General features: G+C 29.2%; 1 protein-coding gene across 6 annotated transcripts in view; it reads right to left on the reverse strand.

The window, feature by feature from the left end:
* Positions 1-670: 670 nt before the first annotated feature.
* Pka-R1 (protein kinase, cAMP-dependent, regulatory subunit type 1) overlaps positions 671-23,368 on the reverse strand; it is a 139,049-nt gene continuing 116,351 nt past the window's right edge. For all 6 annotated transcript variants that reach the window (XM_016067126.3, XM_016067124.4, XM_016067129.3 and 3 more), the window contains exons 6-11: positions 19,960-20,019; positions 19,812-19,872; positions 16,906-17,027; positions 11,968-12,049; positions 6,964-7,159; positions 671-2,278 (exon numbers count right to left, since the gene is read on the reverse strand). In XM_016067126.3, coding sequence (XP_015922612.1) covers positions 6,987-7,159; positions 11,968-12,049; positions 16,906-17,027; positions 19,812-19,872; positions 19,960-20,019 — 498 coding nt within the window. In that variant the 3' untranslated portion in view covers positions 671-2,278; positions 6,964-6,986. The remainder of the gene's footprint in view (positions 2,279-6,963; positions 7,160-11,967; positions 12,050-16,905; positions 17,028-19,811; positions 19,873-19,959; positions 20,020-23,368) is intronic.

The raw sequence follows: 23,368 nt of genomic DNA on the forward strand, positions 1-23,368 counted from the left end.
GTATTAGATTTAAAAAACTTAAGGAAATTATCAAGTACTTGCAATTTTGTTGAGTGTTAAATGCTCTTTTTCCTCTAAAAAATTATGCATATCGAAAATATGTACCCTTCCTTTGAAATAACATCTATATTTCACAAGGGTACATTTGCATAAGAAAGTGTGACTAAAGTGATAAATTATCTATTATTCGAAATGGCTAGTTTAAATATTAGTTATACGTAATTCATGTTAACTTTCAGACACAGCTATAGAGGCATTTTCATTGCCTCCATTGATGGACATGCAAAGATTTGTACCCATTAAATTTAAAAAAATTAGTTGCATTAGAACCTTGTTTCTTTACTAAACTGACGTTAAAAGCTGTTGTCAGGATTCGCTACTAACTGCAGTATTTCTGTATCGCGTCCCTCACTATGCTACTTTTTTTTTAAAAAAAAGTAGTACACTATACTACAAACTATGAAAAAAGTAGCAACTACAGTAGTTTCTTTACTTGTAGTGTGTTGCTTCCAAATACTGACTGATTTTGAAATTAATATATATTTTATTTAATATGTTTTAAAAACACAAAAAATCATATTTTCCTATTTATTTTAAGCAAAGTTTTTATGCATTAAAAGAAAAGAAAACTCACAGAATACTGTAGACAAATAAATAAAAAAAAACTAAGTCCAGTATATATATATTTATTTCCATACAAGCTCGCTCAATTTTAACTACAATTCTTTTCAAAAAAAGATAAAACTAAGACAAAAACAAGTAAAATACTTCATCGAATTAATCAGCATATAATTTTTAAAAACAAATCTATTTATAAAGCTCTTGAATACATATGAGCTATAAAAATTTATGTTCCTAAATTTTGTCTCAATATCAACATTACACACGTATTTGCATTAAAATAGAATGTGCAAAAATAAGGCAATTAAATGCACAGAATGAAATCCAACATTACAAAATAAAAATAGAGCAAAACTATTTCGTATAAAAGAGTCCTACGCAACTGCAACTAAAAAGTGACTAGTCCCCAAATTTAATAAATATAATTTTTATCCATTGCTTTTGCGTTAGAAAAAGACACATATACAAACAGATTTTAAAACTATGCAAAAATCACAAACAAAATTAATTTAACAACAGTAATTTAAATAACAAAAACTAAAAATATTTCAAAAGGTCAACATTTTTTTTTTGTAATAATCCTTAACCTTTCCAGGGAAAAAAATATTCAGGTTACAGATATGTCTATACTACAACTAGAACACACAATCTTTAATACAACATTTTTTTTTAATTAAAACTTTCATTTTACTTAAGTACTTTACTATTTCCACGAGCTCAGACAGAAATTTCATATTTAGATCGTACATATATACAGAACAGTAACAAGACTAAGGTTTCATCAAGGTTAATCAATAACGAACTTTTTTAAACTCTCAAAATATATTTAAAAAATTACAAACCAATTTTTTACAAGCCATAGAAAATATTTTTGCTTTGAGAGGAGGAATTGGCATTTGGTGAAAAGCACATAATTAGAAAAGAAGTTATTTAAATGATTTGTCTATACAAAAAAGCTAATCCCTCCAATATACGAAATCAGCAATATATTCAAGGGAGAAAATATAGCAGAGTACTTTCCCGTTCAAGAACTAGTTTTTTTCAGTTTCTTTTTTAATCTCTCTATCACTCCAATGAAATCCATACAAAACATCAGTTGCTGAATCAACTTGAGAAAAAAAAATCAATGAGCTGCAAGACAAATGTTGGGAAAATGTCACAAGCAACCTATCTTTCAAACAAAGCAATAACTTTACACCTAATTAATGTCATCTTTGGTTCCTTTCTTCTTCTTTTTTTCTGAATGATGTAAACGTTGCACCCTTATATTTTTTTCCATTCAACGATCTTCAGGACGGGCTTAGAATGCCTCATATCAATTTATATTTCAAAGAGAAAGAACAGAAGAAAGTTACAGTTATAAAGAAAGAATGAGTTCAAATCACACCACAGAAATCCAAGATTATTTCATACTTAACGACAGAAGGAAAAAATTTACAAGTAATATTGTAATAAATGCACAAATAGACTGATGAAGATATTTTGGTCAAAATTATTGACCGCTGGGGAGGGTTGCAATGGATTTCTTTCCTTTGTTTTTGACCAGTATGGGGGATAAGAAAGGGAATGTACCACTTCCTGCAGCATTGAGAAAGTGCTGTATGCAATCCATTTGATGCAGAAGTTTGGTAGAGGCAATACAATCCATTTGAGTACACTGGAATATGCAACAAAAATTAATTTCATGTTGAAATATAACAAAATAGTTTCAAAGCAGTTGGTATTTCATAACATAAAAACTTTAACCCAGTAATTGTCAGGCTATTTTGGTACATGTGCAAAACAATCAGAAACAAAGTGAAAAACTCTGAATATTACAATATTCAATTGATATTGTAATAATAAAAATATTGATATCAATAAAAAAATTGATATCAAGATATCAATTAACATACCATGTAAGTTTTGTATTTAAAATAATATTTTGAAATAAGATTTCTAATTAAATTACCGACCAATGAAGAATACCACACATTAAAAGAAAAATCCTAAACGTGTAAGTACGAATTGAGACATAGGATTTTTAAATAACGTGAGGATGAATTGCAACGTGTAACTTTTAAATTATGTCAATACAAAAATCGATGTGTGATATGCAAACCATGCAAATAAAAATCGCGATATTCAACATGGCAAAAATCCACTGAATCAAATTGGATTTCTACCCATTGGCCGAAGAATTGGCTGTATGTACCATCTCGTTAAAAGGAATGAGCGAAAGATTCAAAATTTGAAATTTTAGATTGCGGAATCCTGCGGAAATTTCATTGGATATTAAGTTTTTGATTAGCGAAAGTCTGAGAATAAATGGTCTCGAGAAATGCTGAGTTCCACAATATTCCCAGAAAAATCGCATGCTATTTAGACCCTTAAGGATAATACGAAAAACCTGGAATACAATCACCCCTGTTACACCTCTATCGCAATCTTTGCTTTTCCTAAACTGCATAGTCTTCAAAGAGATCAAAGGTTTTTCTATTCAATCGGCAACCATGGGAGAGTCATGTAGCATTCTAGTTTAACAGGGTTATAACGAAGCAAAGTATAACTAAGTTGATGATATTTCAACTGTTTGGCAATACATTTTTCTTTACAATTCTATGTAGCATGAATCCGAAATTTCGACACTAACTAGCATAATTTATCTCTATTTTTTTTTAAACAAACCAAAATATTTAAAGTTGTACTTAGTGACATAACTATATTTAAAAACTCAAAAAGTCTGGCACTAAGTAAGTAATTTAGTAATAAAATTTCCTAAATAAATAAACTATTTAATTTAATATGCATAGTCAAAGTGTTCTTTTTAAAAGGTTCTTATTTGTATCTTTACAAAAGATAACTTGTCTGATCTTTAAGGAATTTCGTCCACAACTCTGACTACCATGACAATGTGAAACTGCATGATTTTTATTATGTTATTCATGAAAAATGCTTATATATATTAACAATGAGTGACAATTTATTGGAAAAGGTTATCACTTTGTTAAAAATAGTTAATTTTATTTCTTTCGTAAATAGTTTTGTCCAAAAATCCACAAGTATGTAAGAGTCAAGAAATCAAATACCAAACAGAGAAGTTAATTAATCCAATTGTTCCCAAGCTTTATAAATGTACAAACATATACAGTGGTGGAAAAAAAAAAAGCTTGAGACCGCTTGAAAACTTTTTTGTTTTGTAAATAAAAATTAAGAAAAATATGAAATTTCTACTATATAATAAAATATGCTCATTTCATATTTTCAATTTATAATGTTTAAATATTTATGTCATGGCGAAAGACCGAAATCAGTGGTTGTTGACTTTCACCGGTGAATGTCGACAAACACCAAATACGTCGGTGAAAGATAGAATATTTCATTACATTCTTGTACATTCGGACCCTCACCGGTGTATGTCAACAATCACAGATATGCTTTGGTGAATGTCCGAAATATTTATTACATTCGATTTGATATGAATTTATTCGTGGATATAATTACATTTATTCGATATTTTAACCATACACTGATGTTTTTTAAAGGTCAAGTGCCATTGCCCGGTATGTATTTGCTCGATACTCCAAACACTGATGTTTCTTCTTATCTATCGTCAGTAAGTATTAAAATATAGAATAAATATAAATATATCAAATAAATATAATAATTTTTAACGAATAAATTAATATAAAATTGGATATAACAAATATTTTGGACATTCACCAAAGCGAATATGTGATTGTTGACATTCAAAAGTGAGAGTCAGAAATAAGGGTATTTAGCAAATATTTCGGACATACACGAAGCGACTACGTGAATGTTTACATTCACAGGTGAACGTTGACATTCTCCAGATTTCGGTGTTTCACCGTAACATTTATATACATAAAATAATTTTAAAAAAAAGTCTAAGATTAGAAAATAAAAATGCTTCTAAAACATAGTTTCATCAAATTACGTTTTTTGTCAAGTAACTAATGCATCATTTTGACTTAACTTCCAAAAGATGGTTTGGAAAGAACTTTACAATGAAGGTAATTTCAACCATAACTCTGTCTTATTTATTTCAACTTACAAATTGATTTTTATTGCTTTTTATTCGCATATAATTACTAACTAAAGCCTTATGAGTTTTTACTGAGTTTATAAAACTTGTTGCAGGAAACTGTTTTTTCATACTGTTCTCTGATAACCTTTTAGTTGTAGACAAAGATTTATGGATCGAAGCAATATCTTGCAAAAATATCAAAGTTTGGTTCATTGGTGTCGTCGAACAAATAAAGTTGTAGATGGTGAAGACAATTTCAGTTTTACCTCTCACGTTGGAACCAGTTTACATCACATCCTTGAGTTTGTTTCTTATTTCAAAACATGCCATTAATATCTTGACCTAACTGGCTTTTTTCCCCCCCTTAACCTACTGGTAATATCTTGACATACCCGATCAATTTTTTTTTTTTTTAAATTTCTACCACAAGTTTATTCCATAAATTAAGTTTAAAAACATTATGTTTTACCAACTATAGTTCCTGTTGAATGTGTCATTTTAGCAGGCATTAGTTCTTTTTTTAAATTTACAATCTTTTTAAAAAAATGATTGCAGTTTTTTTAAAACATGTTGTATTGTTCTAGATATAAATGGAAGTTCCAGTAAGTACGTAATTACTGCTGAAATTACATATTTTCTAAACAATGCTTTAACGCTGCGACATTGACTGTGAAAATCTAGTTTTGAGGAACATCTGCTCCTACTTTTATTCTTTTATTAAAATATAGACAGCAGTGTTAGACCTTCAGATTACAAGAGTAATTTGTTGTTCAGTAAAGCCTCACTCTATATTATCATAAATTTTTTATATTTACATCAATTAAATGTTTAAGAGAACAAGTTTGTTAATATAAGTTTATTATAACATAACACATTTGGTTGACTGCCTTCTAGATTGTTTTTAAATTTCAAAAAATTGATCTCAAGACTATTACCCAGATATTAACGTTAGTGGATTTAAATTAAATTTCTTATACACAGCAGAAAAAATTATTTCACTTTTTTCTATTTTATTAATATATTCTTAAATTACAATTCCAAAGCATGACATACTTTTTGCAATAATCATATTTACACAAACAATTATAAGGTAGTTTAACTCTTCTCCATCACTATGCTCAAAGGATGTAGTTTTGATAAAATTACAACGGTTTCGTTTCAAGAGTTTCTCCCACACTATGGCATAAACATTTCAGTACATTTGAGGGGTAATGTGTCATACACAACCAATAATTTTTTATTCCAAAGTAGCAATATTTTTTTGTCAATATTATACAGGTATAAGAAGAAAAAAACAATGAAAACGACAATATAAATACCCTTCATCTTTAAAAATATATATTTCTTTGAACTTACAATGACTTATGTGATATTACTTGAGTCTACTGTAGATACAAGGTCTGGCTATTAATTTCCAGGACTGAGGTAACTGTAGGAGAAAGAAAAGCCGGAATATGGCGCTAATGATTGCATATTGAAGAGTGTTTTCTTGCGCATGTGCAGTGCAATCGGCGCCATTCTGAAGTGAGTGGTTCTCGTGGAAAGGCGCATTAAAACGGAGCTCTTAAATTCCTGTTGTCGAAGTGAAATGGAGCAAAGAATTAACATTAAATTTTGCTTCAAATTGGGCAAGACAGCTGCAGAAACCTACAAATTGTTAAAACAAGTTTATGGCAAGGAAGCATTATCTCGCTCAAGAACTTTTGAATGGGTTAAACGCTTTTGAACGCGAAAGCGTGGAAGATGATCCGAACACAGTTCGCACGTGAGCCGGAAGCAATTGAAAAAGTTTGCGTCCACACATTGCGTTTGCCTGTGAGGCGATTCTTAGCTCAGCATGGTGTCGTTGAGTCGCAGCATCCACCATACTCGCCAGACCTAGCACACACTTTTTCCTGTTTCTTAAGCAGAAAAATTCACTGAAAGAAACAAGATTTCAGGATGTCGAAGCCTTCACGAAGACTGAAACGTCACTAATAAAGAGCATTCCAAAAGAGGACTTTAAAACTTCTTTCCGAAATTTGTACAGCCGAGCACAGACGTGTATTACGGCTGATGGGGATTACTTCGAATAATATTAAATGGCTATGTGTTTAATTTTTTTTTCTTCTGAGTTATTCCATGAGTCCTGGAAATTAATAGCCAGACCTTGTAGAATTTTCTTATACTAAAAATATCCAATTACATTTCAGCAATATAACTTTATTAAATAATGAATAAAAAAAAACTAATTTTATAATATAAAATATATTAAATAAAACAGCACAAACATTGTAGCTATATATATTTAACTCCTGATAATAACTTTAAATTACCTGAATATTTGGCCAAATGAAAATTACACTGATAGTGAAATGAGGCTGTTGTAATGAGTCATGTTACGTTTCAAAATATCAGCACAAGGCCCAAGGATGCGCTCAAATCTTGCACGGTCAAGCTTGATGCATTTCAGAGGACCCTTTGCTTTAACTGTAGCAGCCCTTGGCCGATCTAAAAGTAGAGCTATTTCTCCTGAAAAACAAATTGATAATATTAACAAACGATTCAAAAAACAAAAATCTGAATTGTGTTACTTTTAAAACAGAAATGTTACTATGCATTACAGACAAGGATGCCAACTTGCAGAAATACCTTTTTGTTTTAGCACTTTATTTTACAGTAATAATAATGACAATTTTGCAAAGTACTTTTGGTAGTATCATTAGCATCAATACAAAAATGAATAGATATATAGATTAGTATTGCCTCTGAGTTAGTTCTTTGCGAATGAATCCTCCTACTTCTAATAATTAAGTAGTGGAATAATGAGTTGAAAAAATTAAGTCACTAAGAAGCGTTCCACTCAATTTGCGAAAAAAAAAATTCCCTGATTTTCCAGGTACAGTGGAACCCGCTTAAAAAGTTCCCTTTTAAGAAGTTTTCCCGCGTAAGAAGTTATTTTTTAAAAAAACCAATTACCATAATGTTAAATTTACTTTTATAAGAAGTTTTTTTCCCGTTTAAGAAGTTTCCACTCCTAATTTCAATTTTTTAAAATGTCTTATTTAGTTTTAACTTGCCCTTACAAACACATGTATGGGTACTGACCACTGACCTTCATCACTCCTTTGTTACAAAGAAAGGTGACTTATCAGGAACAGGTGTGAGCAAAGGAATGTGAACCTTTAGATGAACTATGAAACTGATAAGAATGTAGGGAATAGCTTTGTCATTGTGTTCACCTTAAATGAATAGCCTGGTGACTCACGAACTTCACTGCTGTCCACACCCATTCAATAACTGAAGAGAAAGATACATCTAAACATTTAGCAGCATTTCGTTGAAAATTTTCTTAGTGTAGGCGCTTATGTTATGTTAAAAATCATCGTAAAAAGTTTGATTTTTGTGGAAAATGTCCTGTAAAGGCATTAAGCGTAAAGCTCTATCTATTGATGACAAAGTAAAAATTTTAAAAGCTGTTGACAGCTATCCTCAATTAACACGAGTTCAAATAGCAAAAAATTTAGATCTTCCTGTTACTACGTTAAATAGCATTATTGCTAAGAAAGACATCATCTTAAACTCTTCTTGTTCCGGTGCATCCCAGAAAGTAAAAAAAGTGAAGAAAGGAAAATATGAAAATATTGCAGAGAAACTGATGATATGGTTTAAACAAGCAAGATCCGCCAACATACCTGTCAACGGAACTCTTCTTAGAGGAAAAGCATTAGAGATTGCGGAGAAATTGAATGTTGATTTTACGCCTTCCAATGGATGGATTGATCGGATGAAAAAAAGAGCTGGTCTAGTTTATAAAACAATTAAAGGAGATTGTAACAGCGTTGATTTACAAGAAGCTGAAGAATGGAAAGCTAAATTACCTGAAATTATTTCAGGGTATCAACCAAAGAACATTTTTAACATGGATGAATGTGGACTGTTTTTCAATCTTTTACCAGATAAAACTTTTGCCTTTAAAGGTGAACCCTGTCATGGCGGAAAAAACAGTAAAGAACGTTTGACAATTTTAGTTGGGGCCAGTATGAATGGTATAGAAAAATTACCGATTTTAGTTATCGGTAAATCGAAAAAACCAAGATGCTTTCGAAATGTTAAGTCACTGCCTTGTGATTATGACAGTAATCAAAAATCCTGAATGACAATTAAAATTTTTGAAACGTATTTGAAAAAATTAGACAGTAAGATGCGAAAAGAAAAACGAAACATCATAATCTTCGTAGACAACTGCGCTGCTCATTCCAAGGAGAATAAGTACACTAACATCAAGTTGCAGTTCTTACCACCAAATTCTACTTCTGTTCTACAACCAATGGATCAGGGAGTTATTAAGGTATTTAAGCAGCATTATAAAATGCGACTTGTGAAACGGATGCTGGAAGGACTTGAAAATACTGGAGAGCTAAAAAAAGTCAATATGTTAGAAGCGATTGAGTTAATTGTATCAGCATGGGAATTAATAACACCATCTGCCATTGCTAACTGTTTTCGGAAAGCTGGATTCTCTGACGGAGATACAACTGAAGAATATCTCTTAGAAGCTGAATATGAAATATCAGATGAAGACGAAGAAACAAACGTAAATTTTGTTAATGATTGGAAGTCATTCAAAAATAAACTTAATTTCACAGCATCGTTTGAAGAATATGTATCCGTTGACGACGAAATTTTACCTTGTGATATGCTGACATTAGAGGATATTTGTGATGTTACAAATGATACAGAAGAATTCAGTGAAACTGAAGAAGATATTGCTAAACCACCTAGCTTTTCTGATGCCAGGAAAGGGCTGGATACTTTTAGGAAATTTATTTACACTGTTGAAAATGTACCCCCGGAAATGTTTAAATTTTTACAGCAGTTGGACAATTTTCACTTAAAGGTAGGTGAGAAAAGACAAAAACAAACCACTTTACACGATTTTTTCTCACAGAAATCTAGTCAATTATTGTAACAACGTATATTACATTGTATGAAACAAAAAATAAAGTAGGTTACTTTGTTTTTATTTATTAGCAATTTTTTTTCTAAATGAATATTAAAATTCAATATTTATTTCATTAGGCTGAGAATTTAATATAAGTTACACAATTTCAAATTTTTTAGTTTTTTATTAATGCGTTTTTAAGTTTCACCGTTTAATAAGTCGTTTCTTTCCACTCCCTTGAAAAACTTCTTAAACGGGTTCTACTGTATATCAAGAAAATTTCAATGAAAATTGGGACGATATTTGCATCAGAAAACTTTGATTCTTTTATTTGTTATGTGAAATATTAGATTTTCTGAGCAAAAAAATATTATATGAGGAAACATTTCAGTTTGACTAAAATTTAAAATTTTAATAACAAATAATTGTAATAGATGTAAGAATTATTTAACTCAAATCTCAACAACAGATTACCGTAACTGAAAATTTTAAGACTGGCTATTTTCCAGGTATGATACAGGAACATTCCAGTTTTTTTTTTTTTTTTTTTTAAAAAAAATAACAACTTTCTCTGACTATTCCCCGATTTTTGGAGTTTAAATAAAATTCCAGGTTTTCCCCCTGTTCTCCCTGACCAAGATAATTTTTCGGGAAAGAAATTTTATAGATTTAAAAATTAATAATTCAAATACTTCAAACTTGCGAAGTAATGAAGCATCCGTAAAACCTTATATTGAACAAATAACTCATTCATTCTTTCATTTACATCAATTTAGCATATTTGAAAAGAATTAATCATTTCTTTTATGGTCTCTTTCATGCTCAGGTCTCATTCATATTATTTAGCAAAATTTGCATTTTTTTAACCCCTTCGCAAATAAACTTTTCAAGCATAGAAAATATTCTAGTCAGATTTCAAACAGAAAAATAAGGGAAATTTTAAATCAAAAAATATATTGATAAAATTAACAACAATGAGGAATGTCATTAAAATGAAAGTTAGTTTTAATTATTCATTTTTAACTTAAAAAGATCCTATTGTAAGACTTAGCTTGAAAATTTTTTTTCAGAAACACAAAAATATTATAAAGGAGGCATCTATTATGTACATTGCACATTAAAAATAAATAAATAAGAAATGAGAGCAAACATTTTCATAACTTTTATTCTAATGTCAGATTTTCACATACTAAAATACAGTTTGAGGACAAAATCTTAAATATGCTAATTAATTTGTGCAAACAATACTTTAATTACGAATTCAGGCAAAAAAAAAAAAAAAAAAAAAAAAAACGTATTTTCTCAGAATAAACAAAAATTATTTTTAATAAATTTGTATTTTTGACTATCAAAATATGGAGGGGGGAGCTGCATTCGAAAACTAAACTAGGGTTCCAATAGTTAAAGCAAGAGAGAGCGAAAGTTTGGACCCTTTAATATTAATTTCATATAATGTGTATTTCTCGGTATTAAAAGAAATTATACAGAAAACATTTCATTTCTCAACAGCTATTTGACCAATTCCCCTCAAATTTTGGATTTTATTATTTACAATTACATAGATTTAATTCGAGTAAAAATTTTTGCGCCTTATGTTTCAATTTTCTTTAATACCATAAGTAAAATAAATAATATATTAAAATAAAGTATTTTTTTACTTGGAATTATTTTCAAATGAACAAGTTTTACAATTATTTTTTGGATTAGTTTTATCAGTTCTGCAAAAAGTGACATTAGCATTAAGTGAGTCAAACTTTCTCTTATTTTTCATTCGCAACTATTGGAAACATAGCTTCCAGATTGTGGCTACCCTCATATTTCGAGGGTATCCAAATCAGTTGAAATAATGTATGTTTATTCCAACAAAGTATAGCGCGGCTTTGAGGAGAACTCCTCCAGACAAAAATCCTGAGGCTGTCAGCTGCTATGGTTACAAGCAAGAGCACATTTCTAATGGAGGTGCAATGAAGGCGTCGATCGGTTTACTCACACTGACCTATGCAAAGATCAAGACAAAACTATACACCCCTATTCAAAGTGACTTTTCTTTGTAACCATGGTACCCGCCACGACGAGAGACTGATGCCTGGAGGGTTCTCCTGAGAGCAGCACTATACTTATAGTAAGTAGTTATTGTTTACATAATTTATGAATCCCAGAACTCGAACATCCGATAATTAGATCAAAAGATATGAAGCTTCTTTTCTTTTTGCACTCAGTACAATGAAAACTTTTGTCATACATTATTTTTCGCTGTTTAATGAGAAACACATAAAAGATTTTGGCTATATAATGTTTATAGAAATGTAGAAGGCAAAGTACTTAATTCCCAGATTATCTTTAACAAAACAAATGAATTGATGTGATCATAATGATTAAAAAAATTACAACTTACCAAAGTAATCAGATGGACCTAAATGTCCTACTTCAACTTGCGGCTCATCTTCAGCTCGCCGTTGAAGTACAACTGCAGTACCCTTTGACAAATAATAAATACGAATAAATTATTACAATTTATTGAAAACATTATGTTAAGATGTGAGCAATTAGTTTTATCACTTAAATTTAGAAATAGAAATAAATGCAAACCACTTATTTCTCATTATTTATTCCTTGAAGCCTAACAGAAGTTATTTATATTTGTTATTAATTCTTAAAAAAATATTTCCACTTGACATTGAAGTTAATATAAGTAATGGGTATGGAAATAAGTTAATGAGTAAGAAATAATCAAAACAAATTAAATATTTTGGTGGATAGCAGAATACAGATGTAATGCAAACTTTTTTGCAGCTATTTATAGTTCATCTACATTAAATGTGAGAGTCACTTCCGGCTCAGTGTTTGAAACATTGGCTTATATTGAAATACTAAAAGCTAAAGTTTTTTTTTACATGAATGATTGATTGGGGCACATTTTACAATGATTACTAAATCAATATTTCATATAAAAATATTTTGAAAAACTTAATAGACTAACAATTTTTTAAACATAAATAAAATAAAAAGAGGAAAAAATTGTTTTTAGAAATTCATTTACTGATTCAACAAAAAGTTAGCATCAGAAATTTTATACATAAAAATTTGTTCTTATTCAATTATTAACTAAAAAAAACGAAGCCTGTTAAATTCCTTATCCTTATTAATTAGAACTATTGTCATAAAATTTCCTAACCTTTTCTGAATAATAAAATTTCTTTACTTTTTCCTGTTCTGTGTAAATTATGGTCAAAACTTGTTTAGAAGTTTAAATAAGTCTATTGTGTGACAATAAAATAAAAAAATAAAAAAAAAGCAGGAGAAACCCACATGCCAACATAAAACAAAATTATTTTACTCAATTACAGGAAATTCATTATGCTTTCTTGGTACTTTAAAATTGAAACGAAGTTAAAATCTTAAATATCGGAAAATACATTAAGTAAACATATAAAATTTGAAACAATAAACTTTTGGTAACTATCATTTAATTGCACAATTTCAATTTTCATTTTTTTAAAGGATCTAAATGTCACTTTTATTTCATCTTATAAAATATACGTATATTGATTTTTTTAAAACAATAATTAAATGGGTGAATTTTTCAAGAAATTTAACTGAAAACCAAAAATTTTTTTAAAGAGGAATTGTAACTTAAAACATACATATAATTTTGTTAAAAAAAATTAGCTTTCTATCACAACTTTTTTGTATCAGGCTTTAATCTAAAAAGACTTAAAGATGTTTTTTAAAGTTTTTTTTTTTTTTTTTTTTTGCCGGGGAAAAAAAGCCTCATTTTGAATGCCTCCAAAGCAATAACTTTTAACTTGTTTTGCAATATTTTACAGAAAAGAATTTTGTGGGCTGTAAAGAGTATAAAGGGGTTAAATATAGCAATATATTCATAATTAGTAAAGAGGGAGCTAGTTCTAGATAGACAAAATTTAACCCAGCATTTTTGAAAACCTTATAAAACATTATAAGATATAAAAATAGTATATTAATCACAAAAAACTGTTATTTCAGATAGAGCCTTTCAAGAACAGCCATAAGTAAAAAATATCTTTAAAAAAAACTTGGGAAATTTTGATGTTTTTAAAAATTTCTAATTCCCCAGAAATTAAATATGAGGCACATACCTTGTAAAAGCAAAGTTCCAAATATAAACATAAATTTAATCAACATTTTATTATAAGAAGACATAAAATATTAATTTGTCTTCAAATAGAATGGTAAATAACAGAAGAAAATACAGCTTTTAGTCTTTTAAAATGACTGAGAAATTTTAATTTAAGAATTTTGTAAGTAATTAATAGAGACGATATGCAACTTTCATTATTCATTTTGTTCTCTATTCAGAGTTACTTTATATAAGCGTTTGGTATTGTTTGAAACAACTTTAAATTTTAAATCATTGTATATAACTAAATGCTAGAAGGAAATAAAATAATCACAGGACTGTCAGTAAAACCTACTTTTCAAATCCCTTACCATTATTATAATATTAAAATTATTCATTTATATATAGCAGATAAATACAAATGAAAGTAAACAAGGACTAACAACAACAAGTTTTTTTTAACATTAATTAGTGGCTCTTGGGTATTAACCTTATTCAATGCAAACATTATGAAAATAAACTTTTTTTTCCATCAAAAATAATTCAATCAAGACACAGGTTGAACATTTTTCAGATTTTATGATCCATTATATGCAAACAAAAAAATAATTTGCATGCCAAACATTGAACTACTTAGTTAATTGCATGCACGTCTTTCATTTAAGCATGGATAAAGATAACAGCAGAAAAATATGCAAAAGGGAAAAGTCATTAAAAATAGCATAAAAATGGAACATTATAACATTTCACTATATTAGATTGCTGAATTAATATTATGTATACTTCTTTAACCAACACAACAATTATTTGTCACCCTTGGTTGTATCAAGAAACTAATTCCATCTTGAGCTTTTTGATGCCAGTACTCTTCATTGCTCAGTCACTTTTCCCCACCACTATTACAAGATCTGCCTTTTCCTCTCAGGCTTGTGGGAAGTTATTTTTTAAATTGTGTTATTGTTGTTAGATCTATAGATATGAACAAGTCACTTCATCTGCTGGATTTCAATTACCTAGATCAGTTGTTTTCAACTGGCGGCTCACGGGCCTCAAGTTGTCATTTTTTTGCGGATAATTTTCGTAGAAAATCTATATGGGCTATATGGGAAAATCTATACATTTAAGTTTTATGTCTTAGCAATTTGATATCTGTTTCACATTAATGTTTAATTCATAGGTGCACATTATAGTTCTTGTAGACAAAAATTCTTAATATGCAATTAAATATTTTTAAAAATCTACTTATTTTAATTTGTAATTCAATACTTTTGTTTAGTACAACATAATAAAAATCTGACAGTAATATTTAATGTTCCTTCAAACATAAAAGTCCTATATAAAATTTCGATGAAGTTGCGGCCTGCCATTTGACTGGTGTTTTTAATTGCCGCCCCCGGCCTCATGTAAGTTAGAAACCCCCTTTGAAGGTCTTTCACTAACAAACAAGGAATTTATTATCTTCCACACTCACAGATTCAGAAGACAATGAACTTACTTTCGAATGAATTTCTATTTTTAAAGAAAACAAATTAAATGGAAATACTTACATATCCAAATTTCTATTTTATTCCAATAATCAATTTCTCACTAAATAATTTACAATAGAATTTGCTCTTAAGATTATTCAAAATGTCTTAGCATCTTCATCATTGTTGCCCCCTTTTATTTCAGCTGCAATTTCGAAAAGAGAGCTGTTATCAAATTTTAATCATCAACAAAGTTGTTTTAAACAAAGTTAACGAGTCCACCAGAGAGAATATTCTATTCTTCTTTGCTAATGTCACGGACGTCTAGAAATTGAATACTGCTTTCTTAAAACTGTATTTAATGCACTTGCTTATGAATTCAGCGTTCATACAGAGATCAGAAGAAGAAATCTAAGGAGTATCCAAGGAGTCCGAAATTTTAAGGACTTATCAAAAATTTAAAAACTTTGTGTAAAAAATAGCTAGACAGTTTTTTTTTAATTAAAAAGAAGTTATTATAAGGAACTTGCAAAAATGTATATTTTGCATATTTTTCCCTAGCCCTCTTGAAATAAATTTTGACTTTGTCAAACTTCATCAAGAAAAATAAATAAAGTTATCACTTTCATGCATAAATTACATTGTCCAGTTTTAAATATTTTAATAAATCTTGTTTAAGTACAAATGTTAAAGATTAACATAAAACCCTACCAATCTTATATTTTTAAATTTGAATACATGAGAAAATCTAAGGCATTTTATACAAAAAAAAAAATCACAGTAAATTATTAATTAAATTTACTTGTAACATGTAAAATTGAAATTATTTGCTGTTATTTTCTTCTTCTACCTCTTGCAATTCAATTGTTTTTTCTTTTTAAATTTTTCTTAAACTATTAGATTTTGACAGCTAAGTCATATAACTTAGTTTCCCTGCTTGGACAGCAAATTCATGAGCGAACTTAGTAAGTTCATCTATGCAACACAATAATCTAAGGAGTTTCTAAGGACTAATTTGGAAATCTAAGTAGTTCAAAGTACTCCTTGGAGACTCTTTTATTTCCAAGGAGTATAAGGAGCCCGTACGCACCCTGCTTATGATGCTTCGCCATTACGAGCACAACATGTAAATTGCATCAAGGACTTTTATGTGCTTCAGTTTGTCCTTTGTCAGAAGATTCATTTTCACAGCGACCAAAAATTAATAGTTTGTCTAAAGTGAAGAACTCCCCTACCATTCGTCTGAATCCATGGAGGTGAGTATGGTAAAGAGATTACTATTTCAAGTAGGGGTGTGGGGTCACTGTTAAGGACAGGTTTTGGTTCGGGTCAGCGAGTGAAAGGGATCTCTTTTTTGTGTAAGCCCTAGAGCGAAGAGAAACTACCCTTCCTGAAATGCGCTAGTCTTGTTTCCATAGCAGCAGATGGCTCAGAATTTGCGGCGGGGGAGTTCTTACCATAGACAAACTATACATATTCAAGTTTCTCTACAATGTTTTTTCACAGAATGAATGATGGTCATATCCAAAGGTTGAATTTTGCTTAGGCAGTTTGAAGGGGAAAAATAACTTTTGTGTTTATGAAAATAGGCAGATCTGCTGGCTGGGCAGAATCTACAGTACACATTAAATGCATTAGTTTATAAAAGGAAACTTCAGTAATATAAAAACACATCAAATAATCGTGATGCAAAATTTTCTACTTTACAAAGTTAGCATCATTTGATCAGAAGAATTTACCAAGAATAGAAGTTGCAATGTAAACTTACATCTTCTATGATAAAGAAATCATCTCCTGGTTGTCCTTGTTCTACAATAATGTCACCATCATTGAACTGCATTGGTTCCAATGCATCTGCAACTGTGAGCCTTTCCCATTCATCCAAGCTTTCTGTGAGAAAAGAAAATTGATTAGAGGAAAAAGATAGTTAAAATTAAGTTCTATCTGCTAATATTGCATTAAAATTACAGAAATTATATATTATATTTGAAAAGCATAATCCTTTTCTACAATATCATAATTTTCCGGGATCCTAAAGAATAGATGAAATAAATTTTTTAAAAAAAATAATCAATCCAAATTTCAATAGCTTTATGAAAATTTTTCAACATTGATATTTTTGAAATTTAAATTTAGTAGAAACGGAAAGAAATTTAAACTTTATTAGAGGAAGTTTTTTTCATTTAAGCACCAAGATTTTTTTTTAAAACTAAAACTTTGAAACACAATTTAGCATTAGAATTTTTAGCACCAAATTACTCACAACTATTTATTTTTCTCACAAAGAAAAGCTACTACTTACAAAAAATAACTATTTACTTAACAGGATTAATATTTTATAGAGTTTGTCTACTTAATACTACTTAGTCGGGTCCACACCAGTAATGAAAATTTAGTGGCCTAATAGGAAAATCTAGCTATTTAGTTAGAAGTCCAAAAACTTAATATGGTACACAAACTTGAGAAAAAAAAAAAAATCGAATTTCACAATTACATAATTTATTTTATGGTACACATCAAAAATAATTAATCACCATAAAATTAATTAGGTTCATTGGCCCACAATGATTGAAGCATTTAGTAAAAATAAGTGTAAAAAACTTAAAATCAGGGTGCATAGCCAAATTATTCACACAAAGAAAAGAAAAAAAAAGAAAAAGCACTTTTCAAAGTACTCAAAAAATATTTTTAAGAATGTTAAAAAAATATAATTAGGCAGGGTTGGAAAGTTTTCGACAATTGAAGTTTTTTTATCTTGTTTTAACAGTCATATAAAATTAAAACTTTTGGCATTGTTCTCGACAATTGTCAAAAATTATGAAATTTTGAATCAATGTAAAACAAATGGCGTTTTCATACGCTACGGACTGAATATACGCCGAAATAGATTGGGGTTGAATTAATTCTGAAAACGATGAATGAGAACTATGTCAATCTGCATATTTCGAAGCGAAAATCAACATGGTAAAGGAAAAATCTCATTTTGAAAAAGGCAAAAATTAAGCACTTTTCAAAAACACCCAATGAAAAAAACATTTTTTGCTTTAAAAAAATAAAAACAAGCACCTTTAAGCACTTTTTAAAAATGCACCCTGTAAAATATTATCCTTAAATAGATTTAACATAGAGATTAAAATGCCAAGAGCAAATAAATGAGGAAAACAGAGAAAGTAAGAGCTAGCAAAGTATTATATTATCTAAAAAGTATAAAATTTTAAATAAAGTTAACTCTAAAAGAGGAAAAGATATTATTTTTTGGGTGTCAATACTACTACTTAGTATATAATAATGTAATTGCAGATACGGTACTGTATTTCCCCAGTGGGATTATACTTAATTTATTTTGAGAGGGAGGAAATTTAAAATTCAGTCCTCAATATAAAAAATAATTTCCAAAAATATTTTTTTATGTCCTCACCTTATAAGTCTTATACACCTCAAGCAAGGTTCAGCATAATCAATTTAAAAATAACATCAAATTACACAGGTATTATAATAAATAAAAGATAGAATTCGATATGTATTTTCGAGGTTATTAAAATACAAAGTCTCTTCTTTTTAAACTGTTTAATCAAATTTTAGTTTTCAGAAAATGAACATAAGATAAAATATAAAAATGTCGATTTAGTATATCCATTTAAACATTAATAACAAAATGTCTAATTTGTTACTTCAGATGATCAGTAACGTATTTTGCACTTAATAAAATCTATAGTAGTACAATATTTTACAGCTGACAAATTAAGACTTACCAAGCTTGATTTTCTTTAAAATAGAAAATAAATCCCAATAAACCAGGCTTTAAATTTTGAGAATATGATTCAATATGGGTAATTTAAGGGTTGTATCATGTATACACAAATTGCAATATGTTGATGAGAATCGAAATTTAATGAAACACTATGAAATATTCAGAGATTGGTATATTACACATCACAACGTGTAAATAAATTTTTTTTTTAAATGAATTGCATGTGTGTTTTGTAAATCGAAAAATATTAACAGTAAATTACATCATTTAAAGTAAATCAGATGTGTGATACATAAATCCCTTTAACACAAACATAATGCATGATTAGCTTATCATTTTAAAGCGAATTCACAATACATAATTTGGTAATCATTATAATACAAATCGCAATTTGTGATTCAATAAATTATTTTAATGAAAACCACAAATGGTAATTCTTAAATTTGTCTTATCCTCGATGAATGATTTGAAAATCACTTAAATACTTATCATATTGTATGAATCAAAAACCACCTTAATCCAGATCAAGGTATTAGATTTATGATTTGAGGAATCAACATATGAGCTATAGAAATTAAATGTAAAAATCTGAACACAAAAGAAATAATCCTTAGTAAAAAAAAATTAAAAGATTTGTATACAATTATATAATGTGATAAGAAAATAAAGCAAATGAAAAATTAGTGAAATAGTACAATGCATTGAAATTTTAATATGCAGGATGTTTTAAAAATTGAATTGAAAAGTAAGAAAGAATAATTCATAATTAAAAACATAATTTCAGATCTCACTTTATTTTAATTAAGAAATTACAGCAAATGCACATTTATGAGTAGAGAAAATAAACAGCTGTTTCATAACAAAAATTAGATTAGAATAAGCTATAAACAAAGATTATTGACATTCAATGTTAACTCACTTACCCAACACAGATACTTTACTGAGAAATTCTTGGTACATTTTCCTCTTCCGTATTGTACTTCCCTAAAAAAATATGCACAATTAATATACATCTGAACAGATTTACTGACTATAATTACTTTTGCATTAAAGTAAAGAATTTCCATTTACCATCAAAATTCTTCTGTACGTATCTCTATCAATAGCCCATAATTTGCAATCAATTTTAGCCTAAAATAATAAAGGAAAAAATATTTTATTATTAAGCTTTCGCTACTTACTTAAATTAAATCATGAATTTCATTATTTGATCAGAGTTATAAAAAATAAAAAAAGCAAGTTAGGGAATAAATACATATGTATGATCCATTCAATAAATATAATCAATCTGATTGTTGTGTAATTGTTGCAGAAAAATATATCTAATTGTAGCAAACATTATTAAATAAATCCCCTTAAATGAATTGAATTACAAAATTAAATGATAAAAGTTAAATAAATAAAAATGTAATTTTGAACCCTTTGGTTCAAACCAGACAACCTTTGATTGACATATAGAGAATTTGCTGCTAGCTTGATGGTTTTGTAAGTGAAGTCTTAACTAAATATAATAAGTCAAAAATATGACATTTTGGTAAGAACAACATATAAAGGTGCATAAGATTTTTTTTCTAATTTCGATAACAAAATGGTAATTAGTAAAGCAATAAATTGTTGGCCTCTTTTTTTTCTTGACCGAACTCAACTGGGTGTAGACTATAGAGCAGTGTTTCCCAACCTTTTTTGCGCCATGCCCCACCAAAGTCATTCTAAAATTCTTATGCCCCCCTAAGTAACATATACATAATTTTTAATATTAAAAAATTTAATTGTTCACTTAAGAAACTTAAATGATAGGTTTTAGGAAGAAAGCACTAGGAAATTGTTAACGAACCACAGTAAGAAAATTTTCAAAACATATAATGAAAAACTAAAATTCAAATAGTTTTAATAAAGATTTTTCTATAATAATTTAATATTTTAATTTAGTGAGATCCTTGCTGCACAGAGATTTTATGTTAGGTTCCAATTTGGTTAGCTTCAGTCTCAAGTATCCCCGTTGTGTTATATCCAGACGATTTCTTTTTTTAGCAGTAAATCATTTACAGCACTAAATCCAAATTCAGCTAAATATGAAGATGGAAACGGTAGCAATAGTTTTCTTGCACATTTGGTTGAATTTGGGTATTTGATTTCTGTTTCCTCACAAAGCCATGCCATCATTCCCTTTATATTAAATAAAGTTTTAACTGACTTAACATTTTGCATTTCTGCGAGTTCTTCTTGATACTGCATATTTGATATATCAGACAAATCCACTAACTTTGTCTGCATCATCCTTGTTGGAAAATCAATTTGTTTTAAATCATAGAATCTTTCTTTTAAATCAGCCGATAGAATTTTCAGATGATCGACAATAGCAAGAAAAGCTGTATTATTTACTTCACATTTTTGGAGCCAATGAAACTGTTCTAAGTTTTTGTTGTTAATATATATCTGACATAACTCAATAAGGGTAATGAAACCAAATATCTCCGCTTTTGCATCAACAAGAGTTTTATTTGTTCCTTGAAGATGCTTATTTAATATATTTAGTTTTTCAAAGATATTGGCTGAATAACTCACAAATGCTTTATCATTGACTGTTAGCAGATACTTCATTTTAGATTTGTCACTTAAAAAATCACTAAGAATATCAAACAGTTCCATAAATCTTTTCAAGCAGTTCCCTTTAGAGAGCCATCTTACTTCAGCGTGAAGTAAAAGTCTCACATGGTCTGCATTTTGTTCTTCACTAAATAGCTTGAAGAGAAGCTCACATTTGGCATTAGCTTTAATATCATTGATGCACTTTATTACTGAATGTAGTACTTCATTTAGAACAGGCAAGATCTTTCTAGCTACCAAGTTTTCCCTATGAAAAACACAATGCACGAGAATCATTTCTGGATTCTCATCTTCATAAATTTTAAGCAGCCATTTTCTTAGGAGCACCATCTGCAGCACAAGATGTTATGTATTTATTGGTATATTATTGACATCTATGTACTTTTTTAGCTTATTATATATAACGTTGGAGGTAGTGGTGCTTTCTAATCTTTTACAGAACAACATTTCTTCCGCAAAATGCCCTTTATCAATATATCTTACGTAAGTCATCAATACTGCCACACTGTCTATCAAAGTTGATTCATCCATTTGTACTGAGAATTTTCTTCTTTTCAACATGTTGTTTTTCAATATCTTCACTCATTTCGTCTATTCTTCTGCTAACAGTATTGTTACTGAGTGGTATTCTTCTGCTAACAGTATTGTTACTGACTTTCAAGAACCGTTTTAATAGATGCTAATATTGATGGTTTTTTTAAATTCTCTCCTGCCGTATGATTTTTTCCAGATTTAGCGATGAATAAAAAAATTTGATAACTAGCCTCAAGAATAAGATTATGAGTTGAAGTGTGAGCAGTAAATAGAGACTTTACTGTTGTCCTCTTTTCAAAATTTTTCTTTAAAATATAAAAGTCCACGTGGAGTCGGCTGCAGAGAGGTTAACTTGACGACGCCAAAAACCCATTTGATATTCTGGTCTAGTCAAAAGAATTTATAATATTTATTGGCTGCAATTATTTAAGAATTTGATTTTTTCTTTCAATTTTAGCACCGAAATCTAGCATTGCATTTAAATGGCCCGGAGCAAAAGGGTTAAACTCGTGTCGAGTCCATTTTCGAATTGCCCCCCTTAACAATCAAATTGCCCCCCAGTGGGGCGTGGGCCCCACGTTGGGAAACACTGCTATAGAGGTTAGAATAAGGAGTCAGTTAACGTATCATGGATGAAACCTCCCCTTACTAAATCTGCCATATTGATTTGACCTAAGCCCTCAGTCAAACATATTTAAGCTGTCATAACTTAAAGACATTATTTGCTATATTTATTTAGAATACATATGAAAAGATAAAAGTTACTACTATAAAAATTTTATTGCTGAACAATCAGATTGCCAATTTTTAAGTATAACAATTCCTTTAAAAAAAGAGGATTATTTCTTATTTAATATTTATCTGATTAAATATAGTAAACAACATAGTATTCATCATTCTTTTCATATCACTAATTACTTTTATAATATTGTACTTCCAGGTGCGTAGCCAGTTTGATTCGACAGTTTTTTTTCTTCTTTTTACTGAGAGGCTCAAAGAAAGACTAATAAGTTTGAATCCCAAAATTTCGGGGAGGGGGGGTGTCGGGACAACCCCCCCCCCGAAATTTTGGGATTCAAACTTATTAGTCTTTCTTTGAGCCTCTCAGTAAAAAGAAGAAAAAAAACTGTCGAATCAAACTTTTTCCCAGTACATCACCTTCGCTAGTGCGTCATCTTCACTTGACCTTGTGGCTCATCTTTCCTTCGGTTTAGACTCCCCCCCCCCAAATCAATTTTTTTTTTTAGCATATTAATTTATGCAATTTCTGAATCTACGCAGATTTCATTGACATCGAAAACCTCATGGGAGAAATGGAAGTATGGGCATCAAAGTGAAA

This window comes from Parasteatoda tepidariorum, chromosome 9, assembly GCF_982258835.1.
Source record: "Parasteatoda tepidariorum strain Cologne lab strain chromosome 9, Ptep-v5.0, whole genome shotgun sequence".
Classification (NCBI taxonomy): domain Eukaryota; kingdom Metazoa; phylum Arthropoda; class Arachnida; order Araneae; family Theridiidae; genus Parasteatoda; species Parasteatoda tepidariorum.